We start from the raw sequence: 19,470 nt of genomic DNA on the forward strand, positions 1-19,470 counted from the left end.
TGACATGAAATCCAGCGTCTTACCTCTGTGCGCCCGGACGTGGGTCTGAAAACAGTTGTAATATTTGTACTTTTTCCCACAAACGCCGCAAACGTAGGAACCTGAAACATATCCACATTTATTTTGCAAAACAGCGTCTTTCCTTTAACCCTCTGGTGCATAGAGTTCACTGCAGTGGACAGCTACTAAAACATAACTTTCTCTTTAATGCACTGGTTTAAATGGTGAAACTGCACATCAGCCTCTAGAGTGCTCTCTGCTGCCACACTCCATTGAGGTCAATTCAGTGGTCAGTTGGTGTAACTGCAAGTAAATGTCCTCTGGTTTTCTTATTAAGGCTTAAACATTTCAACAATTTTTGGAGAAATTTCAACAATATTTAGGTGCAATGTTTTTCAAAGCATAAAAAGAAACATGTGTCTGTATATTTACAATAAAACACAAGTTAATTCATTTTTACAGGCAGTTCACAGTGTTGTTTCACGTCCTGAGAAGAATAAAAACACTTCAGAAAAAAAAATCTTGACCGAGGCTTTTGTAATTCATGCATCAGAGGGTTAATGAAGTGTTAGACAAAGTTATGTTTATGTAGAAAAGATCCGGTGTGTAAAAATCAAAGACGATCTGAACATTTGTGTCGTTTTGTTGATTGATTGATTGTTGATTCGTCCAAATACAGAGAAAAAGTCAACACTACAGCCGAGTCTCCTGCACACACGAGGAGCGTCCCTTCACAAATCCAGTATTTCTAATATTTCCGTCTATTTTTGTTTTGTTTTGCGTAGAAGGAAACAAAAGTGACGGCGAATATGGATTTTTTTCAAACACAATAAGTCAAAAAAACGGGTTTTTCTCACACAGTTGCAACATTAAACTGTACACGGCCTGGACAAAGAAAAAAATCACCACCAAAATTTAAAAAAAAAGGTCACACGCTCTAATATTTCATTGGCTCGTCTTTAACCTCATGTTCTTTCGTGGATTTATTAATTTCTCTTTGTTATTTGGGCCGATTGGGCCTGATAAAAGAATTGTATTTTAACATTATTAGAAAAATGTCGACGTTTGTTCAACTTTTTAATGATTTTGTTTAAAAAATATATATATTCTGGACATTCTAAACTCTTAAAAACATTCTAAACCGAACATTTGTTGCATTGTTTCTGTTCTTCTTCTTCTAAAACTCTGCATTGTGGCCCAGACAATCCAAAATGTTGTTCACATGAGGACGTCAGGTCTCAGGAGGTGAAAAAAACGCTCTTACTTTTCACTTTTAAACACAGCCCTGAGTTCTACTGTTGTTTTTATTCCATTTAATTTCGCCAAACACGATCATTCGGCCACGTTTCTTCCTCAAAGTGGACGGGTCCCCGCTGTCCTTCCAGTTTTTAATAAAGCGTTGGACAGTTCTTAACCCAATTTTAGTCGTTTCTTCGATCTCCTTGGATGTTTTCTCTGCTTGACGCTAATAATTTGACCCTTTTCAAACAAACTAACGACAAGATTGAGCACATTTTAGACCATTTATGACTTTTTTTTTCTTTTTTTAGCCATAAAAATCCCGTTTAAGGAGGTATCAACATGTACTTTTGCCTATTTTCACACAACGACCTCCATTTTACAAATCCATCCTTATTTTTCCACTGATGCATGAAATAAACGTGTAACACCAGTTTAAGTAGAAGAAAAATATAAAAACGAATGTACTTTTGAGTCACTTTTATGCAAGCAAACTATGAAAAAACTATGTGGCCAGCTCAGAAACACTTTAAATTACAGATATGAACAATAATCAACATTTATACAAGAGATTATGCAGATTGTATTTAGGGTTAGGTTTGTACAGCCCTTCTTATACAAAAAAGTCAGGCGTTTTTGCAGCTAAAACATTGATTTTCCAGGTCATATTGTTTGGAACGTCTACTAAAGAATATCTGAAGTTCTGCAGCTTATACGTTTGTAATATTTGGTGAAATAAGTAACATTTAAAGAGCCTCATGCCTCCGTTTTGAGACGCCGTTTGAATTTACACGAAGCACAATCGGTTGCGGAGTTACGGTAAAAGGAAAGTCCACAACCGCGAATCTTAAGAAATGAGAACTGCACCGTTTGGGCTTTTAAAAACTTGTTGCTGAAAGATAATCGCTCATGCAGTTTTTATCCAACAGTTTGCTTCGTTAAATCCAGGCGGTGACTCTTTTTTTTTTGTCCAGACAGTGTAAATATTCACCAAATCGTCTTATATTTACAGTTGGAAATATGACTAAAGATTACGACACGATGTTTTGTTATCAAGTGTAAATTTCATCCCGTTTTTTCCCCCGGTGTGATAATGTAGTCTACAGTCGTTTAATTATAATTACTGAAGGGCACCAGATGGTCATAGTTCACCGTAAGCAGAACTTTCCTGAATGTATTTTCTACATTTTTTTTGCGAGCCCATGGGCCATTTGTGCTGCCAAGAAAGCATTGCAAGGTAATCATCAAGACACTCCAGACTAAGACAGGACTCTTAGCCATGATTGCAATCAGGAAATGCATGTAGACTATATATTCACACACCTATGCATGAGTCAGTGCTCTTCGTTGGAGGAGGAGTACCAAGGGCGAACATACCCTCAGCCTGAGCTCGGCGTGGTCCTATTCCACCTGCGCCCCCTTCGCTTCCTCCAATCAAAACGCAGATCTCAGCGGGGTTGAGCTCCGCCACTTTCCCGTTGCTCGTCTCCGGCGGCTCCCTCTTCACGGCGGTGGGAGACGGAGAGGCGGTGGCTGAAATCGGCGAAGGTTTTTTGGCAACACCTTGAGAAGAGAAACGTCGGCTTTTTACTTTTGTTTACGGCGACGGCGTAAACGAATTTTTCTTATGCACGCGGCGTTTGCAAATTAGATTTCCCCCCCGCCCCGCTATCTAAGCAAATCGTTTGGCCAAATTAAAAATCAGAGAGCCAAGAGCCAGACTGCATTTGCTCGCGCCGCCATCTTGCCAAAACGAAATTAGCGTGGAAGAAGTAAAGTAAAGTAAAAAGCGACCTCAGAGCTAAGACTTTGGTCAGTGAAACAACCGTTTAAATGTCGTTTTTGTGCTGATTTTTTGAGTACCAAAGTGGAACATACTGTCTGCGGGGGGTCGACCGGGTCTACCACGGCCCAGTCCCCCCTCGTTTCCTCCGACGACGACGCAGATGTCGGCGGGGTTCGGATCTCTGGCCTTCCCGTTGCTCGTCTCCGGTGTTCCTTGCTCCTTCTTCACTGCAGCAGGAGGAGACGTGGTGGCGGCGGATGAGGTCGCGGCTGTTTTTTTGGGAGCACCTTCGTCGTTGAAAGACAATATTAGCAAAACATCATCAAATAAAAGGCAGGAAAGTGTTGTAAACAAAATGCACTGAATGGAACAGCAGATATTTTTTGTTTTTGAATTTAATTAAAGTGCAAAGTCGCTAAATCTTAAAATATTAGACACATTTTTCCTAAATTTTTTCGTTTTTCCACTTCGTCCACTGCTAAACTTCGATTTCAAACTCAATATCTAAAAATGCAGATTGACACAAATCGAAAAACAAGCTGACATTTGAAAAAAAGGAACAAAACTCAAAAAGCGCAGGGTCATGACCTCATCACGTCCCTTCTCGTCCTTCTCATGTGTCCACAGATTAAACTATAAACAACGCACTTAAATTATTGTTTTAATCCACAACAAAAAAGGGGGAAAAAAGCGTTAAATCACTCAGTTTTCCCTCACGTCAGTGCACATAGGTAGAATTTTACTGCACAGACAAAATGGAGCCAAGTTCTCTTAATTTTGGCTTTTTTTGGGAGTATTTTTTACACTTAAAGATCAGCATCAACCCTGCAGATCCTCCACGCTGTGTTTAGTTACTTAAATCATTCGAAGCTGCGGATTCGAGACGTTAAAAAGAAAAAAAAAAAACTAGACTGTCAAAGATCAACTATTGAAAGTAGGAGGTCTCACTCTGCACATGCTATAACGAACTGCAAAGATCCTTAAAAGCACAGACCTCTCACTTCTATATTTCATAGCGTTTTATTAATTAAACTCAAATAAGATACTAACCAATTCAGTTTTAACTTTAACTTAAGCTAAAATCTTAATAAATTTGATCAAATAAATCACTTTGAATATATAAAACTATAGTTATCAATTAAATATTTAGTCCTCAAACTCAAAGTATTCGTCAAAAAGTCTCACATCGGGGTAAAAAAAAAAACATCAGCCCGAAAAAAAAGTTATAAAATGGGAAACGCGAGAAAGTCTAACGCCCAGTGGCTCAACAGCGCCCCCTAGAAGTGGAGAAATGGGAGAAATTTTGGTATAAACTTGCAAAATTCGAAAAGTGGTATTGAAATAATCAGCCTAATAATAATATAAATCCTCCTGCCCAACAGATGAAACGCCGACATTTTCCGATTTGTACGAAACTTAAATTCTATGAACGAGATGAAGAAAAAAAAAATCTATTATGAACATGGAGAATTTTTCAAACTCGATAAATTAATTAAATAAATCTTAATCCGATCGGGTTGAAATATGCGTCTCTTACACACGGGCTCACGCTGATCAAGTTCATAATTTACACTTAATGCTCAGATCTATAGCGCCACCTACAGGACTCAGGAGGAAAAAAAAAAAAGACTGACAGAAATGGTTGAAATTTTGCAGAAAAATCCCTCGACCCAGGCCCTAAGTTTTACAGTTCTAGGCTCATCTTTTTTTCTTATTTTTATTTGTAAAGATTATATCCAACGCGGTTAATTTCATGTTCAGTTCAAAGTAAAAAAAACAACAAAAAAACAGCAGCAGCGACTCATAACAGACGCTCAAACTGAACGTCGCTGTGACTCAAAGACACAAAACATTAAAATTAAATCTCAGATATAATAATATTTTACATGGTCCAAACAAAATGGCTCCACAGCGCCACCTTTGACCTCTATGATATATGAGACCAATCTAATCTGAAAGTGAAAGGACACAAGAAAATAAAAATAAAACATTATTGGACCAACATCTCTGCCACTACTTTGACATAAGTTTATACGAAACTGATCCAATCCTGTGTTTTTGATTAACAGTTAAACATTTTTTACGTTTTTTGTGTAGTGCGCCCTCAAAAAAACGTCTGTATTTCCTGTTAGTTCGACAACTGCTCACGGCCACACGCATCAGCCAATCAGCATTTAACATTTAACCAACCGTGAAGTGAAGCCTGAACAGAGCTGAGTAGTGAACACTCTATAGCGCCCCCTATAATACGAATAAAAGGGCCAAAGTGAACCCACTGTCATGAAACCTGTGGGATTCACTGTGTTCACCATCACATACAAAAAAGTCAGTTTACAGTGAAAAAAGTCACATCAGTTGTTTTATGGAAGAGGTTCAAAACCAGGGACGCCACAAATATAAAGTGACAAGAAACAGGGGAAGGGGCAGATGTGGAGCGGGCAGTTGCCGATTCAGAGGCGTCTCGATACACGTGCGACGCAGGGGAGTCAGTCGTGTTGGTGAGGTCGTGATATGGTGCGTTCACACCGGGGCATCAGGGGCGTTTAGATTCAAAGTCCATGGTGGACGTGCGTCTCGGCCGCTCTGCGAATCTGCGGCACGTTTTCAAGTGTCAGAGGCGAATCTGCCCTTGACGTGGTGCGTCTTGAGCGTTCACTTGTTGGACACTTAGCCCTGTGACACTTTATTTATTTTGATGGTGTAATGTGTTGATTTGTATGATATCTATTGTTTTAATCATGTTTTTAATGTCGCACAGGACTTTGAGCAGCTTTGGTTGTTGGAAGGTGCTATAGAAATAAAGTTTGATTGATTGATTTTGTTCACGCGTCCAAAGTGTCAGACGCCAGATTTGAAAAAGTTAAACTTTTTGGAGACTCGGCTCCAGTGACGTAGCGACGTCATTATCCGGAAAAAAGAGAAAGACATCAGCTTCAAACAGCAATTTAATTATACTGAGCGCACTGCGAGTCTGGGCTCGTCATGGACGCCGCCGCCTCGCCGATCTCCTCCGATGATGGAGTTTATGTAATAAACCCCCTGGTCTGCATCGCTCACAAACACAAAACATAAAAGAAAAAACCCAAAGGCACTCGCAGAAGCAACAGACGCCCTGGACACGAGTCGAGTGTCCATCTCTGCCGTGCGTCCACGTTCACGTCTGTCTAAAATGGAAAGGCTCCAACGAGAGGCCAGGTCCAACGTGATTCTGACGCCGCGGACTGAACGCAGCAAAAGAGAAAATAGAGGGAGGGGCTTGCAGCTTTAATATTTAGTTACATTTTTTCTTTAAGTAGAGTCAGTGCAGTATAGTGGAAAAAAATGTACAGTAAAAGTATCCATGAATTTATTGAGTCATTACGGCTTAAATGAACAGGCTCTGATGCACCAGAGCAACAAACTCAAACGTCCGGGGCTTGACCTGACGTTGATTTTGTTTAAAAGAAGAAGACGCCGAACTTCAAACTGAATCATGTTGCATATTAAACTGCCAATAGCAAAATACATTTTCAAATTGGATATTGAATTGCAAATTACATGGGAGCGAATGGGTCTAATCAGATTCTGAATTTAAATTACCCGAATAATTAGCTCTGAATTTTATAGCAACTGAAATTACATGAAATTCTGAGATGAAAATGTATGTTGTGTATTATTTTTTGGGTTGTTTAACAGAGTTTGTACGCAGAGAAACGGCTATAACTCCTGTGATTTACACGAGCAAAAGTGTAAGAGTTAGTTCCAATAATGTGTCAATGTGATTTTATAGTTTGGGACGATTAACTGATCTAGAAACAAATCAAACGGTTGAATTTTACACCTGAAAAACACAAAGATAAGTCCTGGTTAAGTGGTAAAGTGAACGTGGACGTACTCTCAGACTGGGCTCGCCGCTGTGCTCCTCCTCCTCCTCCGCCTCCTTCACTTCCAGACACGGCGCACATTTCCGGGTTGGAGTCTCCCACTTTCCCGTTGCTCATCTCTGGAAGCCCCAGCTCCTTCTTCACTGCGGCGGGGGGTGAACTGGCAGCTTCAGGGGCCCCCGGTGGTGAGGGCCCATCTGTGTCCTTCTCCGGACTGGGTTCGTCTGACGCACTCATGGCTCCCCCTCCGTTTGGCCTGTGCTGCTGGATCAGGAAAAACACTTGACTTTAGTCCTGTATTTAACTTTTTTTATTGATTTTTATTATGTTAACGCTGATACAGTATTTCTAAAAGCTATAATTTTTATTTATAGTACAGTGGTCCCTCGTTTATTGTAGTCACATTCTAAAAATAACCCGCAACAGGCGAAATCCGTGACGTATCAGCTTTATTTTTTACAATTATTCTCTATGTTTTTGTCTGTAAAACCCCTCACCACACACTTTATACACTTTTCTCACACAGGCGTTAACATTTTCTCACATTTCTCTCTCGTTTAAACTCTCTCAAAGTTCAAACCTTCGTAGATTTTTAAAAATAAGTGCAGTTTTATACAACGAAACCACGTTATTTTCCTCCTTGAAGATTCATTTATTCCGTGATGTCGCCCCCTACAGCCGCGGAGCTTCTACCTTCCAGAAGTCCAACTTTTTCTGCGATGGTTAGCGTCTTCCTCGACCGTTTGGGAGCGACCGCAGGCGCCTTTGTCGGTGCAGAACGTTTCGACATTGCAATTTGTTTTCTCCCCGACAAAACCCACAAACGTACAGCACTTCAGAGTCACACAGATCCAACGTTTATGTAAATTTGTCTGAACACATTCTGTACTGGACAGGAGACACGGCACGGAGGAGACTGATGGACAATGGTCTACAGTCCAACAGCCAATCAGGACGCACGACACAATGGTCTACAGTCCAACAGCCAATCAGGACGCACGACACAATGGTCTACAGTCCAACAGCCAATCAGGACGCACGACACAATCCACGAAACAGCGAGACCGCGAAAGGTGAACTGCGATATAGCGACGCACAATTGTATAGGAAAACATTTATATTTTTATTCCTCGCACAAACGTTTGGGCTTGAAAACACGTCTTGATCTTTGGTTTCGTTCTATAAAACTGCACTTATTTTTAAAAATCTACAAAGGTTTGAACTTTGAGAGAGTTTAAACGAGGGAGAAATGTGAGAAAATGTTAACGCCTGTGTGAGAAAAGTGTATAAAGTGTGTGGTGAGAGGTTTTACAGACAAAAACATTGAGAATAATTGCAGATTTCGTCTATTGCGGGTTATTTTTAGAACGTGACCCCCGCGATAAACGAGGGACCAGTGTAAACACGAGCTGATTAAAGACGTTGGTTGAATCTCAGCATCAGTAATAAGGTCATTCTTGAATAAAAACAAAAACACAAGGTTCTGTAACGAAAACGTACAAGTGTAAAATCCATTTTCCAAACTGTTTGTTCTAGACTCGAATCATAAGCAAAGCCCCATCCCCCTTTACTGCCCACTATTCACAAATTAATCAATGTATGTGTTTGTGCGCTCACATTCTGGTCACAAAGGTTTGATAACAACTGAAACACGGGATTGGAAGAATTATTTTTAAAAAGCTTAACACAGCGAAAATCATGAACAATTTAAAAAAGGTAAGAAAATGTACAAAAATGTGAGAAAAAAAAACTAAAATAATCTTAGGGCTGTGTGCAGATTACACCTGAAAAACACATGGATTCTGGAGAGATGGAAAAAACAACAACTTAACTTATCTGCCAATAACACAGGACACTTTATATATTATTACAAACACTGTAGATGTAAATATTCACACTAACACTCCTCTCCCCTCAGGTCGGTAAAAGTCCTGCAGAGAAAGTGCTCAGACTCAGTCAGGCATGGCCAGGCTTACTGATATTTTGGAGAGGAAAAATTAGCCGTCTAATAATAGTTCACCAACACAACAGGTCTTTTCAGGCCCAAATACACCTCTGTACACACAAAGCTCAGCCCAAACAAAGAAACCTGTCATTTTCATAATGTTGTTACACATTTTTAAACACATTTTAACTTGAACCACACAAAAAGTGAACTATCCTCACATCAGGCCACACTGAGCGTCGTGTTCTGCTCTTTCTGATTTCCTTTGTCCTAAAGTTTCAGGAAGACTGTGGCAATAACAACATTTTAAAGGAAGGTTCCAGTTCTGTTTTATGATTAGAAAAAAATCAACAGTGCAACTTATGAGGCCAGGTTACAGGTCAAATCTGTGGAGAGGCGACCTCGCCAACAGTAAGAATGCATGTACATTTATGTCCTGCAAATGAATCCAACATGTACATGTTTAATGCCGTACCACATCCAAGCAAAGCAATAACATGGAGACAAGAAGCCCCGCCCCCCTAAAGTTGCATAATGTTATAATGTTTTGGCTAAACAGCTCCGTTTGTCATGTTTCATGTTTCTGTCATGTTTCATGTTTGTCGTGTTTCACACCTGCCAGTCGAGTCTGTGTCGTCTGTGACCTGCAGATCATGAACGTACAGAAAAACACTCATTCAGGTTATTGTGCAGTGCAGCCTCAAGAGGAGTGTAGCCTCAAGAGGAGGAGTGTAGCCTCAAGAGGAGGAGTGTAGCCTCGAGAGGAGGAGTGTAGCCTCGAGAGGAGTGTAGCCTCAAGAGGAGGAGTGCAGCCTCAAGAGGAGGAGTGTAGCCTCGAGAGGAGTGCAGCCTCGAGAGGAGTGCAGCCTCAAGAGGAGTGTAGCGTCAAGAGGAGGAGTGCAGCCTCAAGAGGAGGAGTGCAGCCTCGAGAGGAGGAGTGCAGCCTCGAGAGGAGTGCAGCCTCAGGAGTGTAGCTTTAAGAGTGTAGCTTTAGGAGTGTAGCATTAGGAGTGTAGCCTCAGGAGTGTATCCTCAGGAGTGTAGCCTCAGGAGTGTATCCTCAGGAGTGTAGCTTTAAGAGTGTAGCTTTAAGAGTGTAGCATTAGGAGTGTAGTTTTAAGAGTGTAGCTTTAAGAGTGTACCCTCAGGAGTGCAGATTTGTATCGTGTCATAATGTTTTGGCTGAACTGCTCTTTGTCGTTCTTCACACTTGTCATTCTCGTCTGTCGTCACAAACCTACAGAAAACGTAAAGAAAACTCTCATATTCAGGTTATTTACTCCATGTGGCAATAGTTTGATTAATATCAAGGAATTTATTATGCAGGTAGCACAATAAAGTGAGTATTTTTAGTCCTGCCACAGTTAAAAGATGCAGAGATGCAGAAATCTTTTAGGTCAGCAAAGTTAGCGGCCCATTTACTGTCTGCGCCGCACTGTCAAATTTACACATGTGACATCGGGAATCAGAAAGACGCCTCCTTCAAAATTAAAAATCAGACTCAAACCGTAAAGAAAAGGCCAAACCCACTGTGTCCGGGTGTATGTGCTGTTTGTGTTTTCATCTTAGTTTAGTCCAGTCAGTTTAGAGTCTTGGAATAAAAATACACAGATCTGACTTGTTGATGAGTTGGTTTTTAAATACTGTCAAATACTGCAGGCTAAAAACTGGTAGCTAGCTGTAAAATGTAAAAGAAATTAGATTAGGAGTGTGGAGTGTAGCTTTAGTAGTGTAGCATTACGAGTGCAGCTTCAGGAGTGTATTATTACAAGTGTATTATTACGAGTGTAGCGTCGGGAGTGTAGCTTTAAGAGTGTAACTTTAAGAGTGTATTAGTGTAACTTCAGGAGTGTAACTTCAGGAGTGTAGGAGTGTAACTTCAGGAGTGTAACTCCAGGAGTGTAGGAGTGTAACTCCAGGAGTGTAGGAGTGTAACTCCAGGAGTGTAGGAGTGTAACTCCAGGAGTGTAGGAGTGTAACTCCAGGAGTGTAACTTCAGGAGTGTAACTTCAGGAGTGTAGCATTAGGAGTGTAGGAGTGTAACTTCAGGAGTGTAGGAGTGTAACTTCAGGAGTGTAGGAGTGTAACTTCAGGAGTGTAGGAGTGTAACTTCAGGAGTGTAACTTCAGGAGTGTAGGAGTGTAACTCCAGGAGTGTAGGAGTGTAACTCCAGGAGTGTAGGAGTGTAACTTCAGGAGTGTAGGAGTGTAACTCCAGGAGTGTAACTCCAGGAGTGTAACTTCAGGAGTGTAGGAGTGTAACTCCAGGAGTGTAACTCCAGGAGTGTAACTCCAGGAGTGTAACTTCAGGAGTGTAGGAGTGTAACTCCAGGAGTGTAACTTCAGGAGTGTAACTTCAGGAGTGTAGGAGTGTAACTCCAGGAGTGTAACTCCAGGAGTGTAGGAGTGTAACTTCAGGAGTGTAGGAGTGTAACTTCAGGAGTGTAGCATGAGGAGGCTCAGAGTTGTTGTTGGTATTTTAGTATTTGTCGATGTTCTGGCAGAACTAACACTGGTGTGAAAGATTTTCCATAGTGACACGTCTAATCCCCCACAAGTGCAAAAGACATGATTGTTGAATGGAATGGGCCTCTCATTTCCAACAATAATAACCCGAGATAAAATAGAACGTTCATATATCCATGAAACAGCACCTGATTAACCTCTTTACAAAACTCACTTAACACAAGACTTAATGCAGTAGAACTTGTGTGATTTAAAACACTGAAGGAGCTAAACCCTCACACAAAACACAACACTGAACTAATCAAACTCAAACTGCATCTGAGACGTCACAAACGCAAAAGGTAAAAGAATGTACTCTGCAAAAAAACTGTTTATTAGACACAAATGCAGTTATGTGTAAGATTCTTGAATGATGCTCGACCTGATGTGTTTAAAATGTGACTGAATCCTGATTTTAACTGAACTTTAAAGGAGGGAGATATAAACTATGGATAATATTGTGATTTTGTTTTGCAGAAATGCAAAATTAGAATATTGAAATGTGAAAACTTCCAAACAAAGACATGGATTAATATTTCTGCTCTTTTGAGGTATTTTTTATGTTGCATTTTGTGCGAGACTTGAATCTCAGACATCTGCACATTTGCTCATTTTAACACATTCTGATATATTGTCTGAATAATGTTAAAGAATCACAAAAGAAAATCTTATTCTGTCCAGTGGACAAAGGTGTGATTAGATTTATGTTTAAATAAGTTTACATTTTAAATATATTCAGAAGAATTGACAAAGACATAAGTGAGACATATATATGTCTCACATGTGTCTCACATCTCATATATGTCTCATATGAGACATTTATGAGACATGAGACATTTATGAGACATTTATGAGACATGAGACATTTATGAGACATGAGACATTTATGAGACATGAGACATTTATGAGACAAACTCAAACACAAGATGTTTCTGCAGAATAACTTTGTATTTTGTTGTTTTTGGAGGAAAAATTGCAGCCATCAAATTAAGATTTGATTGTGATTAACCTCACAGCCCAATCTGAAAAATCTATCTTCAGTTTGAGCACTGAGCTCAGACCTTCACAAACCTGACTCGTACTTGGCCTGAGCAGAGCCTCAGTTTGTTCCTTTGAAAATAATGTTCCACAGTTTGACACAAAACTCATCTATTTCCATGTTCCAATGTTCTGAAGTGAGCTTTAAACTTTGTGTCTCCATGGAAACATGCAGGTGACGTGGCACCTCCAGCCCCCGCCCACCGGACGCCCCCCCCGCCCACCGGACGACCCCCCCGTCCACCGGACGACCCCCCCGTCCACCGGACGACCCCCCCGTCCACCGGACGACCCCCCCGTCCACCGGACGACCCCCCCCCCGTCCACCGGACGACCCCCGTCCACTGGACGCCCCTGAGGTGAACGCTCACCTGAGCTCAATGGGTCAAGCTCCTAATGGAGGATTAAGAGAGAAAACAAATGTAAAATGGTAATAGTTAAAATGCTAAATATAAAAATGTGACTAAACTGTTTCCTTCTTCATCCTGATGCTGTGGCTCTATCAGGAGCTGAATGAGAGCAGCAGAAACAGATACAAATCTCCCACTGACATTTCCTTGCTTCATTTGTTTTATGGATGTTTTTTATGATAAGCTATTTTTATGAACGGCTCAGGGGTCACGTCGACGGTAATGGATATCGGTTGGTATTGATCGACTCCTTTACTGATCAGTGCAAACTCAATATTTTGTTGATGTTTTTTGAGTTTAGATTTTAAATATACTGCCTATATCTTTACATTTGAGCAGGAATTAAAAACAGCAAGGCCAATGTGTAGGGAATGAATGTGCGGGCCGTCAAAATGATCCAGCGAAACATTCAAATGCGTTTCTTTAATATACAAAATGTGTGTTTTTCCCTAATTAAAGTCCAAATGCAAAATCAGCCATCTGGCCTTGTGTTCTTTCATATAGTCTATAGCTTGTGATGTGCTGTAACCTGCAGTACCAAAGCAGAATGTAAATCTAAAACAGATGCGGCTCGCTTGATGTCCCTAATAAATAAAAACAGTCTAAACCAATTAAAGGCAAAGACCAATAGGAGATAAACACACCACAAAGCAGGAAATGCACTTTAATGGCGTAATAAGCATAATGTAAGTCCTGATAATCGTAGCATTTATTAAACAACTTTTGGAAGAAAACACAACAGTATTTCTCCATTTTCTTTGTCGTGTGGCCGAGCCTCGTTTGAAATGTCAGCACTTGTCTTTTAGTTTAGGTCAAATGTACTTTTGTATAAAATGGAAGTGGAGACGGAGAACAAGGAGGTTAAAAAACAAGTCTAGGACGTTCCTCTGCTCAGAATTCAGCGCTTAGACGAGGTACTTAAAATAATTGGCCTATATTTGGGCAGTACAGTATCTGCCACTGCACTATAATGAAGTAAATCAATCACAGAGCTACCAGAAAGAAATTCTCTTCTGCTACTTTGATTAAAGGCCCTTTTTTAACTGTAACTTACTTTGCTAAATCTACTGAGCAGTGCATGTCAGCCGACGGAAATAGAAATTCCAAATATAAAATACAAATTTGTTTAAGGCTTGTGGAAATGTTTCCACTTTGGCCGGATTAAAAATAGGAATCATCTAAAATGGGGGATGGAAGGGTCACTTCAATCACTGCTTTCACTGCATGTTTGTATTATCCCGAGCACAGCCTAACTGCAGCCGTGCGCTTTACACTAAACGCTGTGTGCTCCTTTCTTTAATCAAATGCACATTTTTCTGTCCCCTGTAATAAATGTCTTCCAAGATGGTATATGACCAGTGATTTCAAAAAGCAATAATGCAGAGAAATGGATAAATCCCCTCACCCCACATCATATACACACACATACACTGGATGCTGTGGAAAAAGAAACATCGTCTGGTAAAATTCCATCAGCATACACTCAAAAAAGCCCATAAAAACCTTTTCAATCTATATGTTAATGCCACGAATTAAATTTTAATAACAAGAGATATTGAAAAGCAGACGTGAATTATACAAAAATAAATCCTGCTAGATCAGTCCCTAAAATTAGAAATTCAGGCCGACATCCGGTCTGCTGCTAAACCCTTGTAGGCTGGCAGATTAAATTTTTGATGAAAATCAAAATTACACTGCACACTGACGCAGGCGCAGCAAACCTGGCACTATTGTGATTTATGGATTCATTAAAGCCGCAGGAGTTTCACCCCCCCATTTTCACCCCTCCCATTTTCACTCAAAGAAATGAGATTTGCTTTGCAGAAAATTTGTATTTTTAGAAAAGCAACTCTCTGCTCTACCTTTACAAAATGGTCAAAGGGAAAAAGGCTTCTGTGTACATAACCACTGCACGTAAACAGGCCTAATTTTCATTGCTGCAGCAATTGAACGTCCTTATGCATTATTCATTAAACCAATAAGGTTCATTTTTACAAAGAGGGAGGCAGGAAAAATATGTGCAGAATGCACAGAATTTTTTTTTAATGCAGCAGCCCCATCCCCTGAAAAGCCATTCCCTGGAGTCTAATTTAAGTGAAGCCATTTTGAGACATTTCCACATGCCACTAAGAATATTAAAATAACAGCAACACAAAATGCTGTGTGCTTAAAGGGCCAAGCACAGTATGTTTCTATATAAACGCACATTAACAAAGGCAAACGGCAGCACATCAAAAGAACTGTTTACATTTCACACATTAGCCTTTAGACAGGAAACAAAGCCCTGAGTGAAAAGTACAGGCCAAACCTTTGGTGCTGGTGCGACTGACGCCACAGAATCATCTGTGTCCATCCAGACGCTTTGTGTCCAGTAACAAACTCATCTGCTCTAACATTTCAGTCTGAGGCGAAGTTCAGGACTCGAAAGACTGTTAAAAGTATCGATACCTGATACTAATCGATACTAACATGAATCTGCACAAAAAACATAAACAGAACAAACTGGACCTGCGTCGCTTTAAACGTGTCCTAAACAAAGTCACATTATTACAGAAAGTCAGATTATTTTGTGTTGAAAACTACTTAAAGTAACGTGACGGTCTTATTTCACATTTATAAGACAACTTCTCTGAGAACCACAGGCTGTAACTTTTCTCTTCAGGTATTCTCTAAAAACATTCCTATTCTTGACCCGCTGTGGTTTGAGCCATGACACTGGTTGCCTTCTCCTCAGACTCGTGCATTCTGATCAGCTTTCCCAGGCAAAGGTCAGAATTTACACCCAGATTCTACAGTCCAAACATACAATTTCTCTGAGCTCATGGAATTCATACACATTTGAAGGTCAGCATTAAAATTACCCACAACAAAATGGCCCCTGCAGTTTTCCCCTATATTAAAATAAAAGCAAGCCATGCAAGATGGGAAACTGTTTGGCGTCTGCAGGATTAATATAAACACAAGCACTGGTTGTGATTGTTTTTCCTGCCCTCAAATTATGCTGACATGGTCTTTCTTTTCCCACTGCTGCTCACTTCACTTTGGATACTTTTTTTTTTTTAATTCACAGCTCTTGAATCTTTTAAAATACTTTTAGTTTTGTTTGTGAGCTTATTGCAGTTTAATAACTACACATTTGAGTTATGAACAAACATGAGCTGCTCCTTTTTCAAACGTCTGATTGGACACTTCTTTTTTACCTTTACAAATCTAGGACGAGGATGGTCATTGTGAACACAATTCTGAGTAAGAAACATAATTAATTTGCACTCTGCTTTGAATACTGCATCCAAAAGGTCATTTTGCATTCATTTGCATTCAGAGCACAAGGCATTTTTCATTTTCATTAGAGGAAAATTGAAATACATTTAGAGAATTTAAAAGTGTGGAGCAGCCCAGGCTCCACTTTACACAAAAAACAAACAAACAAACAAACAACACACATTTTAATTTGATGCATGTCTCAAACACAGACTGATTAGAATTTTATAAATAATTTCTTAAAATGACTGCCTACAGGTGGCGCCAACGAGACCCCATTCAAATCCTCTGCGTTCCCAAAAATAAAAGTCAAATCTTGTTTTGCGCAAACGACACTGTTCATGTGCATAATGTGCGTTTGTGCGGATGATTGCGCGTCCTGTGCGGGTCAAAGTGCGGCACAGAGCAGCAGACAGACTCTGACAGGACCAACTGTGAGCTCTGCTCAAATTTGAAGGAAAATTCACAAAACATGGCTGCAGGAGGTTTTTGTGTTTGAGATTGTTCCTCCCCTCTCCGTCCTTCATATTGCCTCTACCCAGCGGTCCCTGCGCGGATTGTGGCTCAGTACATGTGGAATAAGTGCAATGAACGTGTGAACAAACTCCTAACACGCACAAGTACACTGTAGCAACATGAAACTTTGACAAATGTGTCTAAAAACCTCCTCAGATGAGGTGTGTGTCGGGGCTTCACAGGCTGCAGCTGCTCTGAGCCTCGCTGCGAAAACACCGCGAGGTCTCGTCCACAAACTAGACAGCACCAAAACTTAACATTCACAAGTGAAATTTACTCAATTTGAAATGAGAAAAGCGAAGCTGCCAGCGTGACATACCTCCCGGAACGATGCAGCTCATGCGAAAGATGTGCGTCCAGAGAAGCTCCTCCGCGCCAGAGGAGACTGCACAACTGCCTCAAATTCTCAATTAGTTATGAGAAATTCCGAATGTTCAAATTTTCAGCTCAGCGGTTTCCTCGTGAATCCTGCGTTTCATTTTCTAAACGCGTAAAGGCGTCATGTCCTGGACTCGGGGACAGTCCTCGGTCCTGCGCGTCCGGCTCGTGCAGCGGCTCGTGGCGCGGGTTTGTGCGGGTTTGTGGTGCGGTTCTTCCTCTGGTGGAAATTTTCGTCCGCCATATACAAGGGCAGATTCCGAAATTGCTGCGCCGGCCTGTGTATTAGCCTGAAAAAAAGAAAAAGGAAAAAAGTGTGAGGAGCCTGAGATGGGGTTGGGCGACCATGAAGTTGCACCGGGGAAAAGGAAAGAGCAGCATTACGCAGGACAAAAACACGTTTAGGAGGAATCAGGGGCTTTAACAACACGGATTATTTCAGCTGCTTTTCCTCATCAGCATCATTTATCCAAGTGCATCATGCTGCGAACTTTACCATTTAATTCTGACTTTTCTGGACTTCTCTGGGTTGTTTTTTCCCTTTTTTTTAAAAATAGTCTAATAATAATAATGAGACAAATCAAGAAAAAGATGAATGTTGATTTAATAATTATATCAGTGCATTGTTTTATTGTTCCAGAGCTGCTTAAATGATCCTAAGTAACACAAATTAAGATAGAATTGTTCCATGTCTTTTTACCTTGAGCAGGTTTTGTTTGGCCAACTTACATCCAATTTAAAATATATATATTTTTAATGAAAGCGTTTTGTTTCTTTTGATGAGAGCATGCACATTTTTATTTTTTTTAAATCATTTATTACATTGTTTTTGCAGTGGATGGTGTTTTTTAGTTGTCTAGTTTTGCAGAGTTTTTCATCTTACACTTTACTTTCGGGTTTAAATTGTTAACAGATTGAAGCATGAATAGGTTTTTGTCTCATTTTGCATTTTTCTGACTTTTCCCCCACACTTAAGATAATTATTGTGGCTGTATTTTTGTGTTGTTTGGTCCATTTGCAGCAGAAAATCAGTGTAACATGAACAGTGTCATTTTGGGCACAGTTGCATTTACAGGCAGTGACCGACAGAGGGCGCCAAAATATCAGGGACCACTGTTTTTAATGGAGGTGTGTCTCTGCTCTTGGCTTCCCTCTGGTGCCTGGACGAGCAAAGGGTCAGTCCAGTCAGTCACCTGCACAAAAAAAGCACTGACCCTTCACTTTAATGACGTTTATTTAACAGTTTAGTTTAAAATAAAGTGTCGTTTTCATCTCGACTGACGCCAGAACAAACTAAACGCGTCGCTTTAGGAGTTTTAAATGGTGCAATGGGGAAAACTTAGCACAATTATGATTAAAAATGGTGGTTGTTGCATTGCAGAAACTGAGATTTAACTCCAACAGTCGACTTTCCAGGACTGTTTCATGAAGTCATTGAGGAACCGTCAGCTGAGTGCGGCTGACAACAAGAATGCTATTTTTCGTCGGTGACCTACTTGTGCACGACTCTGGGACTATAAGGAGGTTCTGCCTTGTTTTCTAAATGTTTTTATCAGGTTTTAGTGCAACGACGTCAGGTTCATATTAAAGGCAATTAAGAAACAGTAAAAAAGTGTAAAATGACAAACAAACATGTGAGAAATGTGTCAGATTCAGCTCTGAACCACCTCCTCCTGCAAAGATTCATGTTTTTATTTTTAATTTAAGAAGGAAAATGGTCGTTTACAGAAAAGTGTCACATGATTCAGCTGCGGAACGTAGTGAAAGTATTAAAGTACTGTACCCAAGTATACTCTTTATCTGTACTTTACTTAAGAGTATTTAACCATCGAAGTGACACATGAACCAGCTCACACTGAGGACTAAACCAGGACTAAACATGGACTAAGCCAGGACTAAACATGGACTAAGCCAGGACTAAACAGGGACTAAACCGGGACTAAACATGGACTAAGCCAGGACTAAACATGGACTAAACCAGGACTAAACCGGGACTAAACCGGGACTAAACATGGACTAAGACGGGACTAAACCTGGACTAAACAGGGACTAAACCGGGACTAAACATGGACTAAGCCAGGACTAAACATGGACTAAACCAGGACTAAACCGGGACTAAACCGGGACTAAACCGGGACTAAACCGGGACTAAACCTGGACTAAACCGGGACTAAGCCGGGACTAAGCCGGGACTAAACAGGGACTAAACATGGACTAAGCCGGGACTAAGCCGGGACTAAACCTGGACTAAACCGGGACTAAGCCGGGACTAAACCTGGACTAAACCTGGACTAAGCCGGGACTAAACCTGGACTAAACCTGGACTAAGCCGGGACTAAACCGGGACTAAACATGGACTAAACCTGGACTAAGCCGGGACTAAACCGGGACTAAACCTGGACTAAGCCGGGACTAAACCGGGCCTAAACATGGACTAAAAGTGGACTAAAGCAGAACTAAACCAGGACTAAAGCTTTATTCTGCACTTTTCTTCTTGTTCACTTTTTGATGATTATTTATGTTTTGATTT

At 40.6% G+C, this 19,470-nt stretch overlaps 1 protein-coding gene across 6 annotated transcripts in view; it reads right to left on the reverse strand.

Moving 5' to 3' along the window:
• Positions 1-19,470, reverse strand: part of znf618 (zinc finger protein 618) — a 33,218-nt gene that overhangs the window by 12,174 nt on the left and 1,574 nt on the right. For 2 of the 6 annotated variants that reach the window (XM_055231630.1, XM_055231628.1), the window contains exons 2-6: positions 16,882-17,230; positions 6,900-7,152; positions 3,118-3,312; positions 2,617-2,802; positions 24-101 (exon numbers count right to left, since the gene is read on the reverse strand). In XM_055231630.1, coding sequence (XP_055087605.1) covers positions 24-101; positions 2,617-2,802; positions 3,118-3,312; positions 6,900-7,125 — 685 coding nt within the window. In that variant the 5' untranslated portion in view covers positions 7,126-7,152; positions 16,882-17,230. Of the gene's footprint in view, positions 1-23; positions 102-2,562; positions 2,803-3,117; positions 3,313-6,899; positions 7,153-16,881; positions 17,231-19,470 lie in introns of those variants that run through there. The other 4 variants (XM_055231629.1, XM_055231626.1, XM_055231631.1 and 1 more) reach the window with 3 other exon arrangements.

This window comes from Periophthalmus magnuspinnatus, chromosome 23 (genome assembly GCF_009829125.3).
Source record: "Periophthalmus magnuspinnatus isolate fPerMag1 chromosome 23, fPerMag1.2.pri, whole genome shotgun sequence".
Classification (NCBI taxonomy): Eukaryota; Metazoa; Chordata; class Actinopteri; order Gobiiformes; family Gobiidae; genus Periophthalmus; species Periophthalmus magnuspinnatus.